This window comes from Typopeltis vanoorti, chromosome 10, assembly GCF_054136105.1.
Source record: "Typopeltis vanoorti isolate ZY-2024b chromosome 10, IOZ_Tvanoo_1.0, whole genome shotgun sequence".
NCBI lineage: Eukaryota > Metazoa > Arthropoda > Arachnida > Uropygi > Thelyphonidae > Typopeltis > Typopeltis vanoorti.
In genome coordinates this window covers 38,651,967-38,676,460 of record NC_143558.1, presented here as the reverse complement: position 1 = coordinate 38,676,460, position 24,494 = coordinate 38,651,967, and the positions used below count along the sequence as shown (strand labels likewise).

Sequence of the window (24,494 nt, the reverse complement as noted above, 5' to 3'; positions counted from 1 at the left end):
CTGCCTTCTTTCCACTCCTTAGGAACCCTATCCACTGTAAGACTTTCATTAAATAACCAGGTCAAGGACATAGCCAACTGTGGTGCACATTCCCTAAGAATACATAATGATAGGTTCCCACATATTACACAGCATATATCTCCAAGATATATGCTGATAAAGTGCTCATTCATAACTCCACTATATCCTTTGCAGCTGTTATTCTGTTACCATAACTATCCACCAGTGTCACCTTGCCATGTAGTGGAAAAATTCCCTTGAGCAGGGAATTTTTTCTACTCAAGGGAATTGGTCTGAGCAGCCAATCTCCTCTCATTCTGCACCTTTTATTTCTTTATCATGCTCGTCACCTTTCTAGCCTGCACTTTATACTCTTCATGGATCTGATCACTATGAACTGTCTTGTACCTCCTCCATAACATTTTCATTTCCAGTGCAGCTTGCTTGATTTCACTGTTCATCCATTTCACTCCTATTCTATTTACTTGTTTAACCCTTCGTATGCAGCTATACATTACTATTGCCTTGCAAATTTCCATGCATTGTCAACATCCTTTCTGCTCAGCTCATCTACCCAACATACTGATGCTAACTGACTACAGAGCTTCCTATAATCACCCAGTTTATACTTCCATACATCCTCTGTCCAAAAAGAAACTAAACTTTTGATAGAAAATAAAACACAGGCCAATTATAATTATTCAAATAATTTATTTTAATCAATATACTCTCCCTCAGCTTTGATACAATGTTTGGCACAGTCAATTAATTCATTACATGATTTTTTTTTATATCAGTTTTTGGGATACTGTTGAGGGTCGTGGTCGTGGTTACTGCCGCTTGAACATTTTCAATGGTGTTGTATCACTTTCCTTTCATTGACAAATGAAGTCGGGGAAAGAGAAAGAAGTCACAGAGTGCTAAATCAGGTGAATATGGTGAGTGATCCAACACACAAACTTGGTTTTTGCTCAAAAACTGTCTCACAATATTCCAATAATGAGATGGTGTATTATCGTGCAAAAGCGACCAGCTGCCTGCATCACGATATTCATGCCGTATGCGACGAATTCTCGCTATCAATCGCTTCAAAACTCACCATTGGCCATTTGGCCAGGCGGAATGAATTCTTTGTGGATCATGCCCTTGGAATCGTAGAAACAAATCAGCACTGCCTTTACTTTTTACTTCTCCAAGCAACTTTTTTTTTTTTCCAGATGCTCCTCTTCTGGTGGTCTCCGCTCAGCACTCTGGCACTTTGTTTCGGGCTCGTACTCAAAATCATGTTTCATCACCAGTAACAATCATTTCAAGGAAGTTTGAATCCTTACGGTGATTTTAATGAGGTCCTTGAGTGTTCAATTCGATACATTTTTTGGTCGTCAGTCAACTTGTGGGGAACAAATTGCGAATTCGATTTATGAAGGCCCAAACTTTCGGTCAAAATGTTGTGCACAGCTGATTTTGGAATCCCTAATTCATCTTCAATCAATCTCACAGACGATTTCAGGTTTTCTTTGATGAAATCACAACCTTTTTGGATATTAACTTCACTCAGTCCAGTTTTTGGATGGCCTGGCTTTTCATCATCCTCAAGCGTCTCTCACAACCACTTGTAAACTTCAGTACAGGATAAGTATTCATCACCGTATGCTTTTTGAAGCATTTAATGTGTTTCGGTAAAACTTTTACCAAGTTTAACACAAAAGTCAATCACAGCTCTCAGTTTGAAACTCATTTTCTGACTGTCCGTCAAAACACACCATCACTCTTCACTATCACTCTTCAACATCACTATAACTCGGCTTCTAATGAAACAAATGTCATAAACAGCTGACACAGCACTAATGAAGGTTGCCGCATTCGACAACAAGAATCTACAACAGGTGGCGTGCCACTAGTTTCTTCTATTTTCGAAAAGTTCAGTTTCTTTTTTGGACAGAGGGTGTATATTCATTTTTGGCAGTCACCTTTTCATGTTTCACCACTTCTCGAACAAGTACCTCATGATCACTTTCACCAACCAGCAGCAGTGTCAACACTTCATTAGCAACTAAATCTTGTGAAGTTATCATCAAATCCAAACATTAAAACCTCTAGTTGCTTCAGTCACATGCTGCTTAAGATATTTATCTCTCAGAAATTCAACAAACTCACTCTCCTTGTTCCCACAGACTATCTCCTCCTTCCATTCCATATTCCTGTAATTAAAGTCTTCCATCAGGATCACCTTCTTTTTACATGCCCAATCAATTTTCCTAAACATTTCATAATCAGTATTCTCTGCATTCCCTGGACTATAACAGCATCCTATCAGATATACTAGCCTGTTAATTTCAATTTCATACCACACAGATTCAAAATCTGTGCATGCGCTATCAACTTCCACACTTTGTGGACACAATTCCTCTGCAATCATTAGCAGCACTCCCCTAATCTTTTCACATGTCTATCCTCCTGGAAAATTATATATTCTTCCATTTCTATCTCCAACATAACATCCTCCTCAGACAACCAAGTTTGACTTATTCAAATTATCTTTGGGCATACTGACTCAATAAATGCAACAAACTCAGCTCTCATTTCAAATACTCCTTGCATTTGCAAACAAACAAACATAACAATCCCTGTGTCTTTGAGGCCATTCTACCAGCATCAACATTCTTTATTCTACTGTAGTTGATATACACCTCTCTCTCTTTGGTCTGACCACTCCCATTTTTCCCTGATCCTGACTCTGATTTCCATTCATACTTGTCTCATCCTCACCTTTATGCATTCCATCACCTTCTGCTGCTGCAACCACATACAATCCATTTAGTTATGCTATCCTGCTTCACAAGAAGACTCTGATCATTTGTTACATTAACTCCCTGACTCTGTGCCTTCTCAAAAAACAATAGCCTTTCTAAATGCCCAACACCAAACCCATTCAAATGTAATCCATCAGCTTTATACCTTTCCAACTTCCCTTTAAATTCACTCCACAGATTTACAAATTGATGCCCCCCCCTTTGCCTGACCCAGCTCAGTCATCTTACTATTCATTATCTTCTGAATTCACTATTGTCATATCTGGGCAACAGGCCTATGACTTTTCTAACAACACTATTATTCTTTAATAACTTCTTGAATTCTCTATCAACATTCTTTTTTTACCTCAACTAAGTCATTTGTGGCCTACCATTAATTTTGATGCCCGGTCTTTCCTTTTCTATAACGCATTAGTTATTTACTTCATCTTCATTATTCCATCAGGAAAGCATGTTTTGTGTACTTTATTAGTCATCACATTTCTGATGATCGAGTCCACATAATTACATTGAAAGACTGCTAAACGAACTAAGCAGTGATAGAACTATACTATAAAATTTTCAAGAGGAATGAAAAGAGGAGTACATATCAATACTTGAGATAGAAAAGATCTCATCTTCCTTTTACCCTCTTTTACCTTGCGGTGTCGAGGGTTCAATGATCATCAGACACCTCAAACCGTTCACAGGATAAGGTGGTCAGCTCTACGTCCCGGTGTATCTATGTCCTGTAGTGTTGAGTTCTCAAGGCTGGTTTGCCTGCTTTGCGGGATGAAAAACCCCCCTGGATAGACTGGGGAAAAAACCCTATTGTCCATGCCCAAGACCAGCTAACTTGGCTATGGCTGAGGAAGATCCTTCAGCTCCTCACATCACTGAAGGGAATCGAACCTAGGACACTCCTTCCCCAGGCATATGGTTGCGAAGAGCACAGCCACTAGGTTAACTGCACAGACAAATAGAAAAGATAGAAATAGAAATGAGATAGAAAAGCTGTCAGAAACATAAAAGGCGGCTGGAGTAGATGATATTCAACAAGAAATGCTTAAGTGTTCATTGTATGGAGGTATAAAAGTTTCCTAATTCTGCAAATTCAGAGGACCAGGTAAGAAGGTCAAATTCCCAATGATTGAAGTTGGGCTCTCATAGTACCCAACTATAAAAAAAGGGAATAAAACTGAATGTGAGAATTACAGAGTAATTTCTCTACTAAGTGCTCCAGGTAACATTTATGTAAGTATACTTGAAAAGAGATTGAGAAAGATTGTGGCAGAAAACTTAGAGAAGAACAAGTGGGGGTTCAGACCAAATAGAGATTGTCAATATATTAGATTTTCATTTTAAGACAAATAGTTGAGAAATCGTGGGAATATAACAAGGATCTGTATTTAAGTTTTGTAGATATGGAAAAGGCACATGACAAGGCACCCAGAAAAAAGCTTTTCAAAACACTACAATTAAAAGGGTTGAATGGAACATTATACAGAGCAACACATAGTCTATATTTAAGTGTCAGTCAGCAGTTAGAATTGAAGGAAATACAAGAAGATAGTTTGGTATAAAATCAGGGGTAAGACAAGGATGCACATTATCTCCACTCTTATTCATCATCTATATGAATCACATTATGAAAGAAAGTGGTATTAGAATTGGAGATGTCCAACTTAGCTCTTTGCTTTATGCAGATGATGTTGTACTCCTCAACACATCTCTTTCATGAAACACATGAAAGTCACCAGGATTCTCTGACTAAATTGAATGTTCTTTCTTTCAAGAGGCATATGACAAGGCACCAAGAAAAAAACTTTTCAAAACACTACAATTATATGGGGTGAACGGAACATTATACAGAAGTTGTCAGTCAGCAGTTAGAACATATTTAGTTTTTGATCACAAGATCATTATGTTAATAAAATCAACTAATTTCATATATGACAATATTTCTACACTATAGAGATAAATTTGTATCAACAAGGTTTTTGTATAGATACCTTCAGAAGGTTAATATTATACATACTAGTAATGAACAAGCAAAAAAATAAACACATAAATGAAAAATACTTATTACACAGTTCAAACATTAGCTCTATTATTCTACAACATCGTGAAAAAAATTCTCTCTCTCTCTCACACACACACTTTCTTACCCAGCTAATATAACCAAAATAAAGCTTTCTAAGGGTGAAAACTTTAAATAATGCAATTATACCCACACATAATAAACAGATAAATAATAAATGCATGCACCTGCTATAAGAGAAAACCAAATAAAAGTTCATTTATGTACCAAATGTCCATTGTTATTTCTAGCTAGTTAAAACTCTAAAACAGTATTTGCAACCTCGCTAAAATGGAAAAAAATGCTAATTCATCTATATAAAAAGTGTAAAAGTTCTCTATCACTTTCTCTCACTGTGTGTGTGTGGGGGGGGGAACTGATTTTACCTGTAATGCAGATTTCCTTGGCCAAGTTTGAACATTATGTAAGATAAAAAAAAAAAATCCTGCCTTCATTATAATACATTATGGAGACAACTACTGGGTTAGACTGATAATTTCAATTTAATATAAACCAAAATAACTACCTAACATTTTGATCTTCACCTATTAAGAGAATGCAGTCAGGATGATATGCATCCTTTAACTGGGACTGCAGTCAAATCTAATATTCAAGAAACAATGATAAGAGCATTTCAATTAATGATGAAGTAGCCATGTCACCTCCCCTTTAATTGAAAATACCTCATAAAACCTACCATTTCCATAATTTCTCTCATCTCCCACATGCAAAACAGACAAAGCATAGATAGGTGTGGCTGTAGACAGATTAGATTATGGAGATAGGAGACTAACTTTTAACACTATTATGATAAAAAATGGTTTAAGAAAAGTCAGGTTTACTTGGCCAGATAAAATTCGAACATGAGAATTAAAATATATATACACATATATTCAAAAACTGAAAAAATTTAGTACTCATAAAAATATTAAAATACCTGGAATTAAAATCGATTATTTTGCAAGAAAATTCTACCAAAAAAAAAGAGTACACAAAATACCTATGTCAAAATTCTTCTCTGTAAATGATTGCATATTCACACCTATCATATTTTCTAGTTCTATATTTTTTTTAATTATAGCCATCTTCCGCTTCAAAACTTGGCCAAAATCAACCTAAACAGAAGAAAATATCTCATAACAATAAATGAAATACACATTACCTAATGAAGATATATATATATATATAATAAAAAAAAATCACCTATTATTCCCATATAGGGAATAGGCGAGGCTGTTTTAGCCCTATCTAACTTTTGGAGACTGAGTGGGCAGTTCAATCTCCACTGGTAGCCAATCAGAGCTAACTGGCCCAAGCGTATCACTAATTTTAAGCAGCCAGCAATGAAGAGACGGCTCAACAAGTGCAGCCATCTCGTGGTCCCTAACACAATATTTTTAATGTCTAACATAGGGCTAACATAGTGTGGATTCGATGGCCGATTTTCTTGAGTTTACAGGACGAAAAACGTGAGTTTCCGGAAGAAAAAACCTGCTTGCCCATGCCAGAGATCGACTAACTCAGGAACTGGTCGAGATTCCTGAGTTACTCCTGAGATAACTAGAAAATGTTTATCTAGTCAGCGACTAGATTTGAACCCAAGTCTTTCTTCATGCGGTCAAGTGCCATAGAGTGCAAATACCACTTCTACTGAGCTACACAAGCTCCCAGAAGATATGTATATATAACATATAATTAAACAGAGCATGTATCATATAATTGCATTCAAATCAACAGTCATTAGCAGTTTTATTTTATCATCATTGTATTTCTGGTAATTTCTTCCAGCAGTGTATCAAATATCATGTCAGTCTAACACAATATTTCATTACTAGACAGGTCTTATTCTCTTGTTTTTTTCCAAAGCACTCTTAACTGCAAACTGCAAAAAGCCATCTCTGTGATTACAAAAATGAGTTGAAGCAGTTATATATATTTCTGACCCCCTCCCATATACAAAAAGTCACAACAGACTACAAGTGGTTAAGGTGAAAGAAGGAATCCATCAACAAGGTTTTTCTTAAAAAGTGGAGTTGTATTCATTGGGTAAAACGAAGACTGTTCCAAAGAACAGGAGTAATGGAATGAAGGGAGAAGAGAGATTGGTCCAATAAGTTTAGACTATGTATGGAGACAACTACTGGGTTGTTGTTTCCAACTAGTGGAGACAACAACCCATATTGACTAGTGGCTGATTGTACTGTTACTTGTGTTCTTACATGAATAGAAAACAGCAAAGAAATGGTACTAGAAAATTCAGTGGAGCAGCCATTGTTGGTTCTACAAAAGATTTGAGATTGGGAGAGAGACCAATTTCTAACACTCTTATTATAAAAAATAATAGGATGATCAAATCAGATTAAATTCACCATACTGAAAGCCAGCAAAGTAAAATTTTGAAAGACTTTCTTTTTAAAAACACAATTTTTTTTTTTTACTTTAAGCAAATAAAAATGTAAGAAATAACATAAAATTATATTTTCTATTCAGCAAAATGCAAAAGTACAAATTCAGCAAAAATAACATAAAAAAGTCTTTCAAAAGTTTACTTTGCTAGTTTTCAGTATGGTGAATTTAATCTATGATTTGTTCATTTATTTTTTGTGTTCATTTTTTGATGGCAGGGATTGCATGACTTGATAAGTATTCCGATTCAGCTTAAACTTAAAATAATTTCTGATAAGTTTCATTATGCTGAAGTGTCTGTCTTATTAGCCAATAAAACAAAAGCAGAACACTTTTGTTAACTGGAGGAAGATTTGACAGTTCATTTACAATAATATCCTCTGATGAGAAGATGAAATCCAAGACCCTCAAATCCTAGTGCACCCTCTGTTATGTACTGCCTAAGATAGTTGTCCCTCAAAACTCGAGATATGCATTCTCTTTGCCCCCAGATGCTGTCTCTTCATTCCAGTCTACATTACGATAATTGAAATCACACATAATAGACATCCTTTTCTTATTAGCCAGACCAATATACCTATACATTTCCTTCTTACTGCCTTCCATGTTACTAGGTCTATAACAACACCCTACTAAACATGTCATCCTGTTCACTTCCACCTGACATCATACTGCTTAAAGACTACTGTTACTATTTGCTCCTTGTGTGCCCATCTAGGTTGGAGATACAAGGAGCAAATAGTGACACAACAGCACTCCTCCTCCCTTTCTGTCCTGTCTGTCTTCACAAAAAACTACATATCACTCCATCTCTACTGCCGTCAGAATGTTATCCTCGTCCAACCACATCTCACTTATTCCAACAATTTCTGGGTGAATGAATTCTATCAATGCTACAATATCATTTCCCTTATTTCATATACTTCTAGCATTTGTAAACATACATACTAACTCATTTCTGTTTATATAACAAGTCCCAATGACTCCACTTCTTAGATATGATTCCCCCATACTCCTTACTGGATATTCCTCTCTATCATCAATAATATTACACCTCTCCCCCAGACCTAAGCATTGTCCCCCACATCCTTGATAATCTCAATATTTTCTTGTACACTCACACATCTACTCCTAAAACCATTATCTACATTTCTCATGCAGTGTCTCCCTGTCCACCCTGACATCCCCCCCATTTCCTTGTACACTCACACATCCTTCTCTCTCTCGCATTCTCTTCACTTATGACACTCACCATTCCATTTGCAAACTCTCCTGCTCTTCCACAACACCTCTTGCTCCCTCAGGTCTTCCATTCACTTCAGCCATTATTTTCTCTTGCAGCAACAGTTTTTCCAGCTGACTCAAGCAGCTCTAAAAAACATTCCTAACCTCAACAAATTTGGGTGCATGAAACTGCCCCAAATTTGGGAGACTTTCATTATGAGAACTTCAGCCCAACTGCCAAGACTACCAAATTAGCCTGCAAGAGGGCACCATTAGGACTTTAGGAACAGAATTAGTTTCTTACTTTCTTCCTCATTTGCTTTGTTAGTTCCTTAGTGCACATACCATATCTTTATGTTCCTGAAGATGGCAATGTGACATTGCCGAAATATAGAAGTGATTCATTAAAGTTATCTTTAATTAATATACTTTATATGCGTTGTTAATTCCGTAAATTAATTACCAGTTATGACTCAAGCCAAATCGATTTAAATATAGCCCATTGCTTTTATACAGATCAATCAATCCCTGAGATTCATCCTATTCACAAAATGAACTCCTTTTTCCTCACACAACTCTGTTATAGCATAATCTTCACTTGTCTTCTCAACTCATCATTAGCATACCTGGTTAACACGCTGACTACCTTATCCTTACCAAACTGTTACCTTTTCCTCTTCTTAACAGCTTCCTGACATCCATTCTTACATTCTCCTTGTTATTACCAACCAAATAATTTGCACTAAATACCACTACCAACTTTTTTGTTTGCTTACTCATCTTATCCAATGCTTCACTCATTCTACCTCCTGGAAAACAAACTTTGTGCACCTTTTCACTACACCTCTAATCTTCAAAACCCCAGACAGGGCTACTTTCAAGTCATTTGAAATCCCTTTCAAAAAAGGTCATCTTTTGTCCTTCTTTCTCACATTTCCATGCAAATTTGTAATTCTTCTCATTTTATTCCTCATATTTAATCTCTTGCCTCATCATTACCAATTCTGCTTTCATCTCTTCAATTACTTTCTCACTGCCAAATTATATCAATTGCATTTTCACTACCTTGCACATCAAAGTGTTCATAAAGTGTTCTTCACTAACTTGCTGCTGCCAGTTATACCACTATCTTACCAATAATTACAGCCATTCTCTTACAGATATCATCAGCCGCATTGTATTTCATGCACTCAACTATACTGTCCACTCTGCTTACTTCCCATAGCTACATCCATGATCCTTTGACCACTACTGCTCAGATTCAATGACATCTCATAATTCATAAGCATGCTACACCTCTTGCATACCCAAACTCTCTCATTTCTCCTATTAATCTTATACACATAAATATCATCAATCTCTCCCCAAGAATGCATATTGAATTCAGAGCACCTCACAATTTTTGAAAAATCTATGTCACTTGCATTCATCTTTCGAGCTGATCTACTTCTCACTGCCATTTTGCTCATGCTCAAAGCTACACACAAGAAACACAAAGAAATTTAATTAATACAGAACATTAACTAAACTGAACACCAACTACTGATCACAACTATCATACAACAGTATTTAAAAAACTGATCAATATTGCCACACATACAATTTTAAAATTGAAACATCTTTTTAGAGTTCTCAGTGAACACAGCTCTATCTTCGACTCCATGGAGGTGCCGTACAATAATATCTTCACCACATAAATGTGAGAACAAATCCTAAGGTCAGACAAATTTGAGATTTATAAAATATTAGGAGTGAGCAGGAGAGAGAAATAGCATTCTGAATGAAAAAAAGAAAAATAAATAAAATAATAATAAGTTTTCTAGCAACTGAGAAGGGCTATGGATCTGACATGTTTATGCCGGAATAAGCTGGATGTGAAAATCAGCTCAAGAATGTAAACCTGATCTTGAATGGAAATCAGAATATTATCAACTGTAAGAAACAGGATCTTTCTTCTGGGTAATAAGACAAAACTGCATTTTGATAATAAAACTTGATGCTAAGTTATCTTCACTCCACTTGATAATGGCAAGGAGATCAGTGTTTAAGAGTTTTGCTATGGAAAATTTTAAAACTTCAGTTTTAAAAGATCACAAATAGAATTTGAAGTTATATAGAAGTTAATGATTCCAGCACTCATACAGAAATCAGAGCACATGGAGCCATCCACCATGAATTCAAGAAAGGGCCAGAGTCCTTTCTTGAGACCACGAGGCTCTTCAATCTTTCCATGGCCCGTGTCCAAAGGTGGGTAAGGTAAGCCAGGAGGTCTGATGTAGAGCAAAAATCCATACAGGTGATCACTAATTAACTGATGGGTTGATCCTAAAGCACAAGTTTTGAGCACCATTGGAGGATACTATCTGTACCAGGAGACTTATTAATATCAAAATTAATTAAGATTTTTCTGATACAGTGAAAGATCAGAGGCATGTTAGAGCAGTTTGTGGTATTTAAAGGGGGTGATTTGCCTTGGTTCTCTGTACAAGAGTTGGAGGAAAAGACTAATACTAATCTTATCTGTAGGTGACATTACCATAGTACCATCAGGATGTCAGACAGAGATACAAACAAAGAAGAGCAAAAGCTAGGCCTAACAGCCTTCAAATCCTTTCAAAGACTGCTTTGGATATGTCGATAACTTTCTTACACTTGTTTCAAGCAGTAGTATAAGCTGAGTCAGAAACTGGAGTTTCTGACTTAAGGCATCTAATCCATTGTTCACAGATATGTGGCTATGAAGAGAGCAGAAACAGAAATCGGACCATGGAAAATGGGCATAAATATGCTGCAGAGCTGAGACAAAGCAACAGCAGTCATGAGAGTTGCCAAATTCACCACAGCTGAAAAAAATGTGTCAAATTCACAGCAATGTCAAGTCAATGTTGATCTTTTTTTCCTTTTTCTTTTTTTTAACATCCAAAGCATTGTCCACAAGGAAATCCCCCCCCCCTTGTCAAACTGTTAATGCAAATTTTACTGTGAGGTTTTGAAGTGGCTGAGGAAGAGCATTTAGTACAAATGTCCAGACAAGTGGAAGAACAACTGAGTTCTCCAGCATGAAAGTGCTTCCAAGTTCCTAGTTTCCAAAAACATGAGTGATTTCCCACCCACCCCTCTTATTTGCCAGACCTCCCCCCCTCCCCCATGTGACCTTTTTCTGTTCAAGATTAAATTCTGGCTGAAAGGGCATCATTTTAACATGACTGAAGAGATGAATGGAAAAACTGCTGAGATTGCAGTATACGTTCCCAAGGAAGTGGGGGTAAGGGTGTAACTTCGAAGGAGAGTGTGAAAACTAGAAGTTGTGGTAAGCAATCTTTTTTTTTTTTTATGGTCAAATTCCCTGAACATTTGGGTAGCACCTCATAAATAAAAAAAATTATGTTCACAGGATTCTACAGTTTGAATCACCTTTTCAAATTATGTGAAATCACAATACAGAAAGAATGTGTGTGTGTGTGTGTGTGTGTGTGTGTGTGTGTGTGTGTGTGTGTGTGTGTGTGTGTGTGTGTGTGTGTGTGTGTGTGTGTGTGTGTGTGTGTGTGTGTGTGAGAAAGAGTTATTTTTCAAAGAACAATTTATCCTTGGCATATTAGTGATTTATTGGGATTAAAATACAAATCAAGAAAAGGGTCTGACATCTATAAACTAGAAAAAAAAAAAAAAATCATAGAATGATAATCTTTCTAGGATCCTAGAAATATAGTTAAATAAATGGTACCAAACAAGTACAGGATTATATACAATTTATGATATACAGGAATCGGATCTGGACTTGCTATTGTGGCAAGTTATGCATTAGTTTGGCATTCTACTTAAAAAGATATCCCTAAACTTCAGATAATTACAAACAGTCATTTTTTTCAATAAGTTAAGAAATTTTTATAACTTCTGTTTTCTTGCTTGCTTATATTAACATGTATGAAAAACTCTTGCCTTCCTACAATGAATTCGACGGTTTAAACAAATAGCAGGATTCAGAAAGTGAAGAGAATCAGCCATGTTGAAGAAAATTGATATAATTATCATATTTTTAATTCTAATTTCAGATCTTCCACCTGACCTACTGTAAGAACCCAAGAAAAAATATAACTTAAATATAATGCGCACACCTATGTGTGTGCGTGTGCACACACGCATGCGTGCTTTTGAAAGAGGTTTCATCCATCAGCAAGCATGCGGCTTTTATCTCATTCAGGCCATCATAATGTCTACTGCAGAACTGAAGATACATATTAGCACTCCACAGTTAAAAGATACTTCTGATTGAACAGAAAGATTATTACACAGATACTAGACTGATGCTGCATATAAGATCAGTTTCATCTGTTCTTAACTCCCATAAACAAGCTCTGATCTTTTTCATTTCTAGAAGTTCTGCAAGTTCTATGTTCTTATGCTGCCTCTTATTATTTAAACAGGGGAATCTGCTGAAATTATGATTCAAGAATAAAATGATGCATCTACATTAGAATACATTATATATTATATTCTTCACTAACATAAATTCATTATCTGATCATGCCATTTCCAGAGACTACAGAATCCAGTGGAGAAAGGTATAGAATTTTTCAACAATGTAAATAAAAGCAAGCAAGAAACTTTTAAGAGTCAAGAGAAGCCAGAAAACGTTGAATGAAATCATTTTTCTTCCTAGTGCATATATAATCCAGTAATTTCTTAAGTGTCATTTTTGTTTTGGTATATGTTTTCCATGCATAATCAATATTTATGCTCTCTGAAGATGCCAGTGTTATATCAATGAAACAGGCTATTATGCCAAACAAATAATTATACCTTTGCTTTTACATTTTAATTTGCAGTAAATTCATGATGTGTATGTGTGTGTGTGAGAGAGAGAGAGAGAGAGAGATGAAAGCAGGTGACTTTGAATTGTTCTAAGTATTCATTATAATTTAACTCTCTAAATTTAAACTCCCCTCCCAACCAAGAAAATATATAATGCCTTACATTATATTAGTGTAGAGAGAAAGAGATTGCTAAGATATATTTTACTCTTATTGGAGTTTTTGTCATTAACAGGTAAATCTTCAGAATAAATCCTCTGCTTTTTTTTTTTTTTTTTTTTTTTTTTACACTGTCAGATGATCTCTTCCATCAGAGATCACTTGGTAGTGTACAAGGAAAAAAAAAAAAATCCTAAACCACATTATTATCATCATCATCACACTCTCCTTGTCATGGGAGGTTTATTCAACTGACAACATATTTATCATATAGAACCTTAAAATCCTTAACACCACTCCCTTCATTCGTAACATGTTCTGGAAATGATTCCATTCACTCATAATTCTCCATGTGAAAAATCTACTCCTCACACACTTCTTCACATTCTTACACAACCCCCAGGGATTGCCTCTAGTTCTTCTCCTCTCATATTTTACTCTTTTTATAATCCCTTCTGTATTAATCCAATAAAGTTCCCTCACTAATTTAAACATCTCTGTCATATCACCTCTTTTCCTGTACTCCATTAAACTCTGTAATTTAAATTCCTTTAACCTTTCTTCATAGCCAACATTCTAGTCCTAATGTTGTCTTAGTTACTTGTCTCTGGATCCTCTTCAACATTTCCACATCAGAATGTGGAACACTCTGAGCACAACAGTTCAACAATAGTTCAAGTGTGGTCTGACCACAACCATCTTCTTATAACAGTATACACCTTATCATAGCAGCAATACGATATACAGTCTTTCAATACTAGCAATGTGCCCTCCAAAACTTCAGTCTACTATCAATTATCCTCTGCAGATCTCCAATTTCATCCATTTTTCTGCTGCACAGTGCCATCAATATAGTATACAGCCTTATATCTCTGCACTCCAAAATGCAACACCACTTATTAATATTAAAACTACAATCCCACTCATTTATCTCCAAGCTAAAAAGTCTATTCAAATTATATAAAACAATTTCATTGGATTTTCAGTAAATTATAATAGACAAATTAACCAGAGTAAGGAAGTTGCCAACCTAGTTACGTGAGTGAATAGAATCTCTAGTTTCCAAATAGCACACTCAAGTTTAACTCCCACTGCAACACAGATGTTTGTAAATGAATTTCACTGCCAAGTGTCAGAATATTATCAAATTGCTTAACACGTTCGCTGCCACGCTACTTTGGCATGGTCTGTTCCCCTACGCCGAGCAGTTTTACTTCTTCAAGGTCAGTACGATAATCTCGTTACCGGAGGTAAACGTCCTACGAGTATACTCGTAGTTGGCTTGTACAGAGCATATACGGTCTATGAGAATACACAGTTTTGAAGCTAGCCCCACAAGCCAAGCATTTTCATTTCTTCAAGGTCACTACAATAATCTCGTTCCCGGCGGTAAGCGTCCTACGAGTATACTCGTAGCTGGCTTGTGAAGCAGGTTTACCCACTACGAGTATACTCGTAGTTGGCAGCGAACGTGTTAATTATAATTAATGGAGATGAAGTGACTTGAAAAAAAAAGTATCATCAATACTAAGTAAACTCATAGAGATCACAGGAATAGTTTGTTATGGTGACCTTCCTTTTGAATAACGCAGGAACTATAGGACTCTGGCTGGAAATTTCTGGCAGAATGTTATAACAAAAGAGTGTCTTTAAGGACATTTGTGCTATATAGTGAGAGCTGACCTTACCATGATTGGTCTTTGCAGGTGGGTTTCTGGATTATTTTCTTAGCCCATTCACGGTACTAATGTTAAACAAGTTTCCAACCTGTCTGGTAGTGAGATTTTCATAAGTAAAAATCATGGGTATGCTCTATCCTTAGATATAATATGAATAAAAACAAGAACATTTCTTGTCTGATATATAATTAATCCAGCAAAAACTTCCAAAACACACGTTTATTAAAGTTTAACATCAGTTTAACAGAAATGTGTGTTTTGTTTATTTCTGTATATTACTACTAACAATAATAATGAAATTAATGAGTTAATAACAGTTAATCATATGATACAGCTCTTAATTAGTACTGCCGATTATGGCTGTGTACCACACTGCAGTACACAGCCATTACTGGCAGGACAAAATTTAAAAAAATATGTGGCAACTTTGGACAGGACGTAAAATTCTCCATTCAAACTTACTATTATAATCAAAAGATGCAGGCATCAATCATTAATGCACTATGAATGCTATTCTTTTGCTTGCAACTCTGATGACTGCAAGATATTCAGGATTTAAATTAAGCTCTTTGTTGGTTCTTTAAGCAAATTAGCAGTACTCATTAACATGCAGTGATGCTAGGAAAGCATTTCATTTTGGTAAATATGATTTAACTAAACAATTTTAACTAGCAGAGTAGAATTATTTATTTGTTTACTTTAAACTAATCTGATATGATATTGAAGGACTGACATGAACTATACAATTTTATCATTCCTTAAACAGAGACCTGGACCTAATTATGAATTATTTCTTGTTCCACTACCAGTACAAGTACACGTGTGTGCATACACAGTATTTTATTAATAAAAATGTAGCCCCCTATAGACTTCAGATGACAATAACTTTTCCAAAAAAGGACTTTAAAAACTTTATTCCTCATCCACGATTTCAATCTAGAGTCAATATGGTAAACATTATCAATAAACTACAGAGCCAAATAAAATCGAAATCTAATGCTATGAAAAATGTTGATAATAAATGACACTGATAAAATAAAAAAAAATAAAATAAACTAAGAAATATTTTACTGATCATGTATAAACCTCAATGTAACGAAACCCAGATGGAAACAGTTTTGCTGACTTCAATCTAAAGTATGTTGAATCAAATCCTGCACCAAGCGATATTATCTAAAAAAAGTAAAAACGATATAAACACTTAAATGGTATATCCATAACAATATATATATATATATATATATATATAATAAAATAAAATATGAGTAAGAGTAATTTAAACAATAGTGTCTATATAGTATAGCAGCGGTGAAATAATAATAGGCTGATGACCTTAGAGTCAACACCTAAAAAAAAAACATCATCATCATCAATTTCCAGATATGTACCCCCAAGGGATGTTCAGGCTACTATGACAGTGCCACATGATTAAGATTACATTATTATTAATCTCCTATCAAAACTTTTCCTCCAAATTACGTCTATTACTTGACAGCACTCCAACATTGTCATATCTAACAATTTGTTTCTTCTGAGGCATTTCTGACCACCTAGATCTTGGTCTTCCTCTGGGTCTTTTTCCTGCCACCAAACACCTGTTTTGCTAATCTTTCCTCTTCTCTCCTATTTAAGTGACCATACCACCTCAGATTAGTCCTGTTCACACATTCTTGAATGCAAACAATCTCCTATCAAGTTCCTTTCTAATGATAATTTTTAATAATGATTCTGACCCTGATGCCATGTACAGGCACCTAATTTTTCTCAGAACTCTCATATCTGCAGTCTCTACTTTTTGATCAAGTGATTTATTTCTAACCTAACTCTCAGATCCATAACATAAAACTGGTTTGAACACTGTCAAGTACACTGTAAGGTTAGTGTTTTGGCTAATTTCTCTCTTATTCCATATAAATTTATTCAACTGAAATCCCGCTATAACAGCTTTGCATGTTCTGTTGTCTATTTCCATATTTAATTTGCCAACTTCACTAAAAATTGTACCTAAATAGCAGAAATGTTTAGTTCTACAGATCACTATTTAGGATACATTTGATGTTTTTAATGTTTCTGCCTATTTTTATTGTCTTTGTCTTTTTATTGCTGATTTTCATACCAAAATTATTACAATAGTTATTCAATTTAGAGAATCCTGTAGGCTTGCAGTGGATATGTTTAGTCATGATTATATAAAGAAACCTGTGGAGAATTCATGACTAAATAAACACAAGTAAAACCACAGTAATAGGTTTTTTAATACATAAATATTTCAACCAAAGTATCTTAGGACATCATTAGTACAGTTGAGAACAATACTAGGAATAACATACAGATAGGGCACATGAATACAATGGAATCTAAATGCATGTAGCAGCGCTTTCCAGTGTATAAATATAAATACATTAGATTATTTAGATTAAATTAAAATTAAAATTGAATTATTTTACACAATTTTGTATGACAATTTCCCATACTTTAGGAATGGCAAGAGCATCATTGCGGTTTAGATTGGGTCTGTGAAGCAGGGCTTCAGCACTTTCTTTATATAAATGTTCATGTTTGTATGAAGATCTGTGTAGAAGTTTGGTCTTTTCCCAGTGGATCCTATGGGTTGGGTTTTCAACTACGTGTTGGGAGAGAGAGAGACCGGATTTCTGCGGCTTGATGAGATGGATGTGAACTTGATGTTCAGAGATGCGTTTAAGAACAGATCTGCCTGTCTGCCCATAGTACGGCAGTTTACAGGAGCATGGTACCTCATACACACCAGGTGGTAACAGAGGTGGGAGTTTGTCTTTAGGCGAAAGTAACAAGTTGTAGATCTAGTTGATGGGTTTGTAGGTCGCAGCAAGATTGTATTTTTTCATAATTTTTGAAAGTCACACTGAGATGCCTTTGACATAAGGTATGGGAATCCTATGGACTTGTTCTTGTCTAGGTTGATGTGTAGAGAAGTGGCTGATGATTTTTTGAGTAGTTTTAGGATTGTATCCATTTAGAATGGCTGTGTTTTTGATTATTTCCAATTCTTGTTTTAGAGATTCCTCAGAGGAGCAAAATCTGTGTGCTCTGGTGACCAATGATTTGATGATGCCAAATTTTTGAGTTATTCAATTTATAGCTATATTCAGCTATAGAGTCATGATTGAGATGGCTAAAGATCGCGATAAGTGGAGAACCTTTCTTCTTAGTGGACTCAACCCGTTACCAATCGGATGAGATGAGATGAGATGAAATTTTTGAGAAGAATGATGAGCAGAAGAGTTCTGGATGTAGCGACCTGAAAAGGTCGTCTTTCGATAGACAGAAGTGGAGATGGAACTGTCTTCTTTTCTTTGGATGTGTAAGTCCAGGAAAGAGATGCCCTGTGGAGATTCTTTTTCTAACATAAATTTGATGTGGGGATGATGAAGAAGGTTTATTTTACCTAGAAACAGATGTAGCTCTTGTTCTGAATGACCGCAAAGACATCATTGACATAACATAGCCAGATTTTTGGTTTGGGTTGAAACGCGAAAATTTTTTCCTCAAGATCTTCTATAAACAGGTCTGCCAAGTTAGGTGATAAAGGGGACCCCATACCTTTTCCCTCCTCTTGCTTGTAGATTTTTTCTTTCCAAGTGAAGTAACTGGAAGTAATTGTAAATTTGAATAGTTCAACAATATCAGACGGAAATTTTTGAGTTAACAGGTCCACTGTTTCCTTATGGTGGATATTAGTGAAGAGGGAGACAATGTCGAAGCTAATTAGCATGTCAGTTTCCAACAGTTGAGTGTCTTTTATTTTAGTGTGAAACTCTGTGGAATTTTTAATTGATGAGGCTGAGTGGCCAATGTGGGGACGGAGAAGGTTAGATAAGAATTTTGCTAACTTACTTGTAAGTCGGGCTGCTAATAGAATCAACGACGGGTCTGAGTGGGACGTTGTTCATGTGAAGTTTGGGTAAACCATATATTCTAGGAGGTTTAGCATGGCATGTCTTGAGTTTTTTTACAGTTTCTTCATCTAAAGAAGTTGTTTCATCAAGTAGCTTGTTCAGTTTCTTGAGCCTCTCTTTTGGTGGGATCATAATCAAGTTTTGTATAAGTATTTCGATCTCGGAGTAGTAAATTCATTTTCCGGTCATATGACTGAGTATCAAGAACCAGATTTTTGTTCAAGTGGTATTTCCCTTGTCGGCTCTGGTGATAATTATGTTTTTATTATGTTTTAAAGCAGTAAGAGCTTTCAATTCTGATGGTGGAATATTTAAGTCCGAAGGTTTGCCATCAAAAATTATTTTTGCTATTTCAAAACGAAGTTTGTTGGCTTTAATACTGGAGAGGTGACCAATGTTTCTTTCGATGTTGTGTATAAAATCTAGATATGGAAAGCATTTTGGTGGAATGGCAAACTTATGACCTCTTGCTAGATCATTTAATTCATCTTCTGTTAGAGGACGGTTAGATAAGTTAACCACCCATTTTTCGGACGGTAATTTGTTAGTATTTTTCTTAGATCGCTTTGACAAATTCAGGTATTTTTTATGTAGGTTAGTGTTACTTTTATCAAAAGCTTTGGTCCCCGAATTCATAAAAAATACCTCAATTTATAATACCTCAATACCACTGTGGTTTTATGTGTGTTTATTTAGTCATGTTTAGTCAGTATGTCATCTGTATAAAGCAGACAGCTAAATATGATATCTCCAATTCTAATATTGAGTTTAATGCCACTTTCTTTCATAATGTGATCCATATACAGGGTGTCTCAAAAAAATGTATACACACTTCCACAGCTGATAACTCACTTAATTTTCGTTATTTTGCAGGTTTAATGGATTTGAAATAATGGCTAAAACCAGACTAAGCTTTGAGGAAAGAAAATTTATCCTAAAACGGTACTGGAAGTATGAAAACGTAGTGGAAGTGCAAAGACACTTTAGAAGAGAATTTCAACGAGATCCACCTATGAGACTTACTATCACTTGAATTAGAGATAAATTTGAAGAAGATGGAACTGTTCAAAATGTTCATAAGCAACGTTCAGGAAGACCATGAACAGCTATGAAGCCCGCAACAGAAGAAAGATCGATTGAAACGTATCGTCACAGTTCAAGAAAATCTGTGCGACAAGCATCTCGTGAGATAGGTGTATCAAAATCAAGTGTCCATCGCATGTTGAAGTGCAGTCATTGGAAAAGTTACATTCCAAGAAGAGTACATGCTCTCAACGAAGGTGATCTGGATAGGAGAATGCAGTTTTGTGAGTGGTACTTGAAAAAATTGGAAGAAGATGCACAATTTCCAAGACAAATTGTGTGGAGTGATGAGGCCACATTTAAATTAAATGGGTCAATTAACCGGCACAATTGCACTTACTGGGCACCTGAGAATCCGCATGTTATGGAGGAACATAATGCAAATTTACCAGGAGTGATGGTGTGGTGTGGCTTATCAGCACACGGATTAAGTGGACCATTCTTTTTCGACGGTACTGTAACTGGTGCCAATTACTCGAACTTGCTGCATGAAGCTGTCATGCCACGTATTCAAGAGGACTTTGAGGACGAGGACTTTTATTTTCAACAAGATGGGGCACCCTCACACTACCATCGAGATGTGAGGGCCTATCTTGATGAGACTCTACCCAACAGATGGATTGGAAGAAGAGGTTCTGTAGAATACCCCCCCCCCACGTTCACCAGACCTCATGCCAATGGACTTCTTATGGGGATTTATCAAGGATAAAATTTACACTTCAAAACTGGCAACAGTCGACGACTTGAAAGCAGCAATCGAAAGAGAATGCGCCCAGCTACAAGATGAAATGATTCTCAGTGTTTGCAATTCCATTGCTGCACGTTATCAGCGGTGTCTGGACTAGAACGGTCATCAGTTTGAATACAGACATTGAGGGATGAAAAGTATATTTATGTAGTGTACTTTACAATGTGAAAGTTAACTGTATTATAATAAATACCAACTTTATGATCATTCAAAGTGTGTATACATTTTTTTGAGACACCCTGTAGATATATCCTTGTCTTGCCTCCTGCTTTTACATCGAGCCATCTCCCTGTATTTCCTTGAATTCTAACTGCTGAATGAAAACTTAAATATAAATTATGTATTGCTCTATATAATGTTCCATTCATTCTATATAATTGTAGTGTTATGAAAAGCTTTTCTCTGGGCACCTTTGTCACATACTTTTTCCAGATCTACAAAACCTAAAAGTACAGATCCTTGTCATATTTCCATGATTTCTCAACTGTTTGTCATAAAGTGAAAATCTGATCATGACAACCAAGAGGGTGTCAGGATCAGATGAAGAGATGATCGATGAAGAGACTGGAAAACAAGTGCTGCCATCTCTTGGTACTTAATCCTAATGGGACATGTTCCTTGTCTGAAATAGTGTGGGTTTCTTGGGTTTATGGGATGAAAAACCAGAGTTTCTGGAAAGAAAAAACCCGCTTGTCCATGCCAGAGATTGACTAACTCAAGAACTGGTTGAAGAAAGACTTAGAAAAAGGTCCTCCAGTCAGCAACTAGACTTGAACTTAAGGCTATCTTCAGGTGGTCTTACACAGTGGATGCAAGCACCACTTCCACTAGACTACACAATATATTTCAATTCATCTTGTAAATAAAATCCACTACAATAACACACACACCAAAATGCATGTAATTAAATCAGTGACATCAAATAATAAAATTTACTCATAATGATACAATGCTTACCTGACTATTCCTATAAGGGCTGCATGACACTATTCTACAGAAATTTCTGATGATGTTATCCATGGCCTTGGCTCTGATATAATAGCCTCTATTTACATAATAAAAAAAAAGGAATGGAACCAATAAAAATCAAATTCATATGACTTTTAGTGAATTGTTGTATAAGCTAACATTTCATAATTGATATTATTATTACTGCCCTACCATCAGGAGATTCCAGTCTATCTAGGGTGGCAGTGACATGAACTCCATGAATTAACCCAATTCATATTTATATCTGGATTTAAATGTTATTTGTTAAATGGGTTTGAAGTCAGTTTTATGTCTATGAACAAAAATCAACCCCATAGGGCCTGAGATGAATTAACTCAATGCAGAGAGAAACCCAGCAGGCAAACCATATATACTGAGTAATCACCTGTGCTAAACCAATATGTGCAACATAAAATTCACTGCCCACATAAAAGGACAAAGTGTATATTGTCCTTTATCCCTGATAAAGCCAAACTCATAACTCATCTTCTTCCTCATTCTCTCAGATTCTCTTCTTTCATTGTTTATATTTTTAATTATTATTTTTTATTGTGTTACATATATATTTATATACAGACATATTACAATATTGACAAGTTCAGGAATTTGTTACACTTAGCTGCAACAAGACTACTAGAGAGCACAATAAATATGAAGAATCATCATCATCATCATCATCATCATCATCAAATTCCTGCCATGTACCCTCAAGGGGTGTACAGGATATGACAGTACTACATGAAAAAATTACATCATTACTAACTTCCTATCTACAATTTTCCTCCAAATCAGTCTGTTACTTGTCAAGACTCCAACATTATCAGATCTTATATTTCTATCGTCTAAGGCACTTTGTACCGTATCAATCCACCTATATCTTGGTCTTCCTCTGGGTCGTTTTGCTGCCAACCTGGCAGAGAACACTTGTTTTGCTAATCTTTCCTCTCCCATTCTATTTAAGTGACCATACCATCTGAGATTAGCTCTGCTAACGCATTCCTGGATGCTGACAATGTCAAGTTCTTTCCTAATATCCTCATTTTTAATATGATATTGCCATTGATGCCATCTGTTCACACCTCTAATCTTTCTCAGGACTCTCATATCTGCGGTTTCTAGTCTTTGGTCAAGTGTTTTACTTCTGACCCAGCTCTCAGATCCATAAGTTAAAATTGGTTTGAACACAGTCTTGTATACAGCTAATTTAGTGTTCCAACTAATTTCTTTCTTATTCCATATGAATTTATTCAATTGACTTCCCACCATACCAGCTTTGCTGATTCTGTTGTCTATTTCTATATTTAGTTTACCATCTTCAGTAAAAATTGTGCCTAAGTAGCTGAAATGTTTTACTTGTTCCACAGGTTCTCCATTCACAACACAGTTGACATTTTCAATGATTCTGCCTATTTTCATTGTCTTTGTCTTTTTATTGCTGACCTTCATACCATATCTATTACAACAGCTATTCAATTTAGTCAGAGAATCTTGCAGACTTGTAGCGGATTTATTTAGAAGTATAACATCATCCGCATAAAGCAAAGAGCTGACATTAACATCTCCAATTTTGATATCAGGTTTAATACCACATTCCTTCATAATGTGAATCCTTGTCTCACACTAGATTTAACATTAAACCATCTTCCTGTACTTCCTTCAATTCTAACTGCTGACTCACAACTCAAATAAAGACTAAGTATTGCTTGATATAATGCCCCATTGACACCATATAACTGCAGCGTATTGAATAGCTTCTCTCTTGGCACCTTGTCATATGCCTTTTCCAAATCGACAAAACTTAAATACAGATCTTTGTTATATTCCCATGCTTTCTCGACTATTTGTCGTAAAGTGAAGATCTGATCCTGACAGCCTCTATTTGGCCTGAATCCAGCTTGTTCTTCACCAAGCTTTTCTTCCACAATTCTTCTCAACCATTTCTCAAGTATACTTGCATAGATCTTGCCAGGAACACTCAGTAGGGAAATACCTCTGTAATTCTCACATTCAGTTTTATTTCCCTTTTTATATATGGGTACTATGAGAGCTCTACTCCAATCATCGGGAATTCGTCCCTCTGTCCAGGCTTTCTGAACTATGCAGTGCAGCCACTGTAAGACTCTTATACCACCATACTTCAGCATTTCTGGTCGAATATCATCTACTCCTGCTGCCTTTCCACATTTCAAGCCTTTGATGGCTTTTTCTACTTCAAGTATGGATATGTATTCCTGACTGCAGGCCTGGTCAGTGTTTTTTATCACTGTGCTGTCATCACTGCTTGTTTCATTTAGCAGTTTTTCAAAGTAATTACTCCATACTTCAAGGATATCTTTTTCTCCTGTTTTCATTTCACCTTTATCATCTCTAATTCCTTTTACAGCACTCTTTCCTCCATTCCTAAGCTTCTTCAACAACCTCCAGAATATTTTGCCACCTTCTTGATATTTATTTTCTATATTCTTGCCAAAGTCCTCCCATGACTTTTGTTTAGCTAGTTTTACACACTGTTTAGCTTTCTTACATTTGTCTCTGTATTCTGTAAGAGTAAAAGCTGACTTATTTGCCAGGAACTTTTGATATG

The 24,494-nt window shown here is 35.8% G+C and overlaps 1 protein-coding gene across 1 annotated transcript in view; it reads right to left on the bottom strand.

The window, feature by feature from the left end:
- LOC150102350 (tRNA wybutosine-synthesizing protein 4-like) overlaps window positions 1-24,494 on the bottom strand; it is a 182,441-nt gene that overhangs the window by 116,092 nt on the left and 41,855 nt on the right. The window contains exons 5-7 of the mRNA XM_090399562.1: window positions 21,878-21,965; window positions 16,238-16,324; window positions 5,873-5,987 (exon numbers count right to left, since the gene is read on the bottom strand). Coding sequence (XP_090255688.1) covers window positions 5,873-5,987; window positions 16,238-16,324; window positions 21,878-21,965 — 290 coding nt within the window. The remainder of the gene's footprint in view (window positions 1-5,872; window positions 5,988-16,237; window positions 16,325-21,877; window positions 21,966-24,494) is intronic.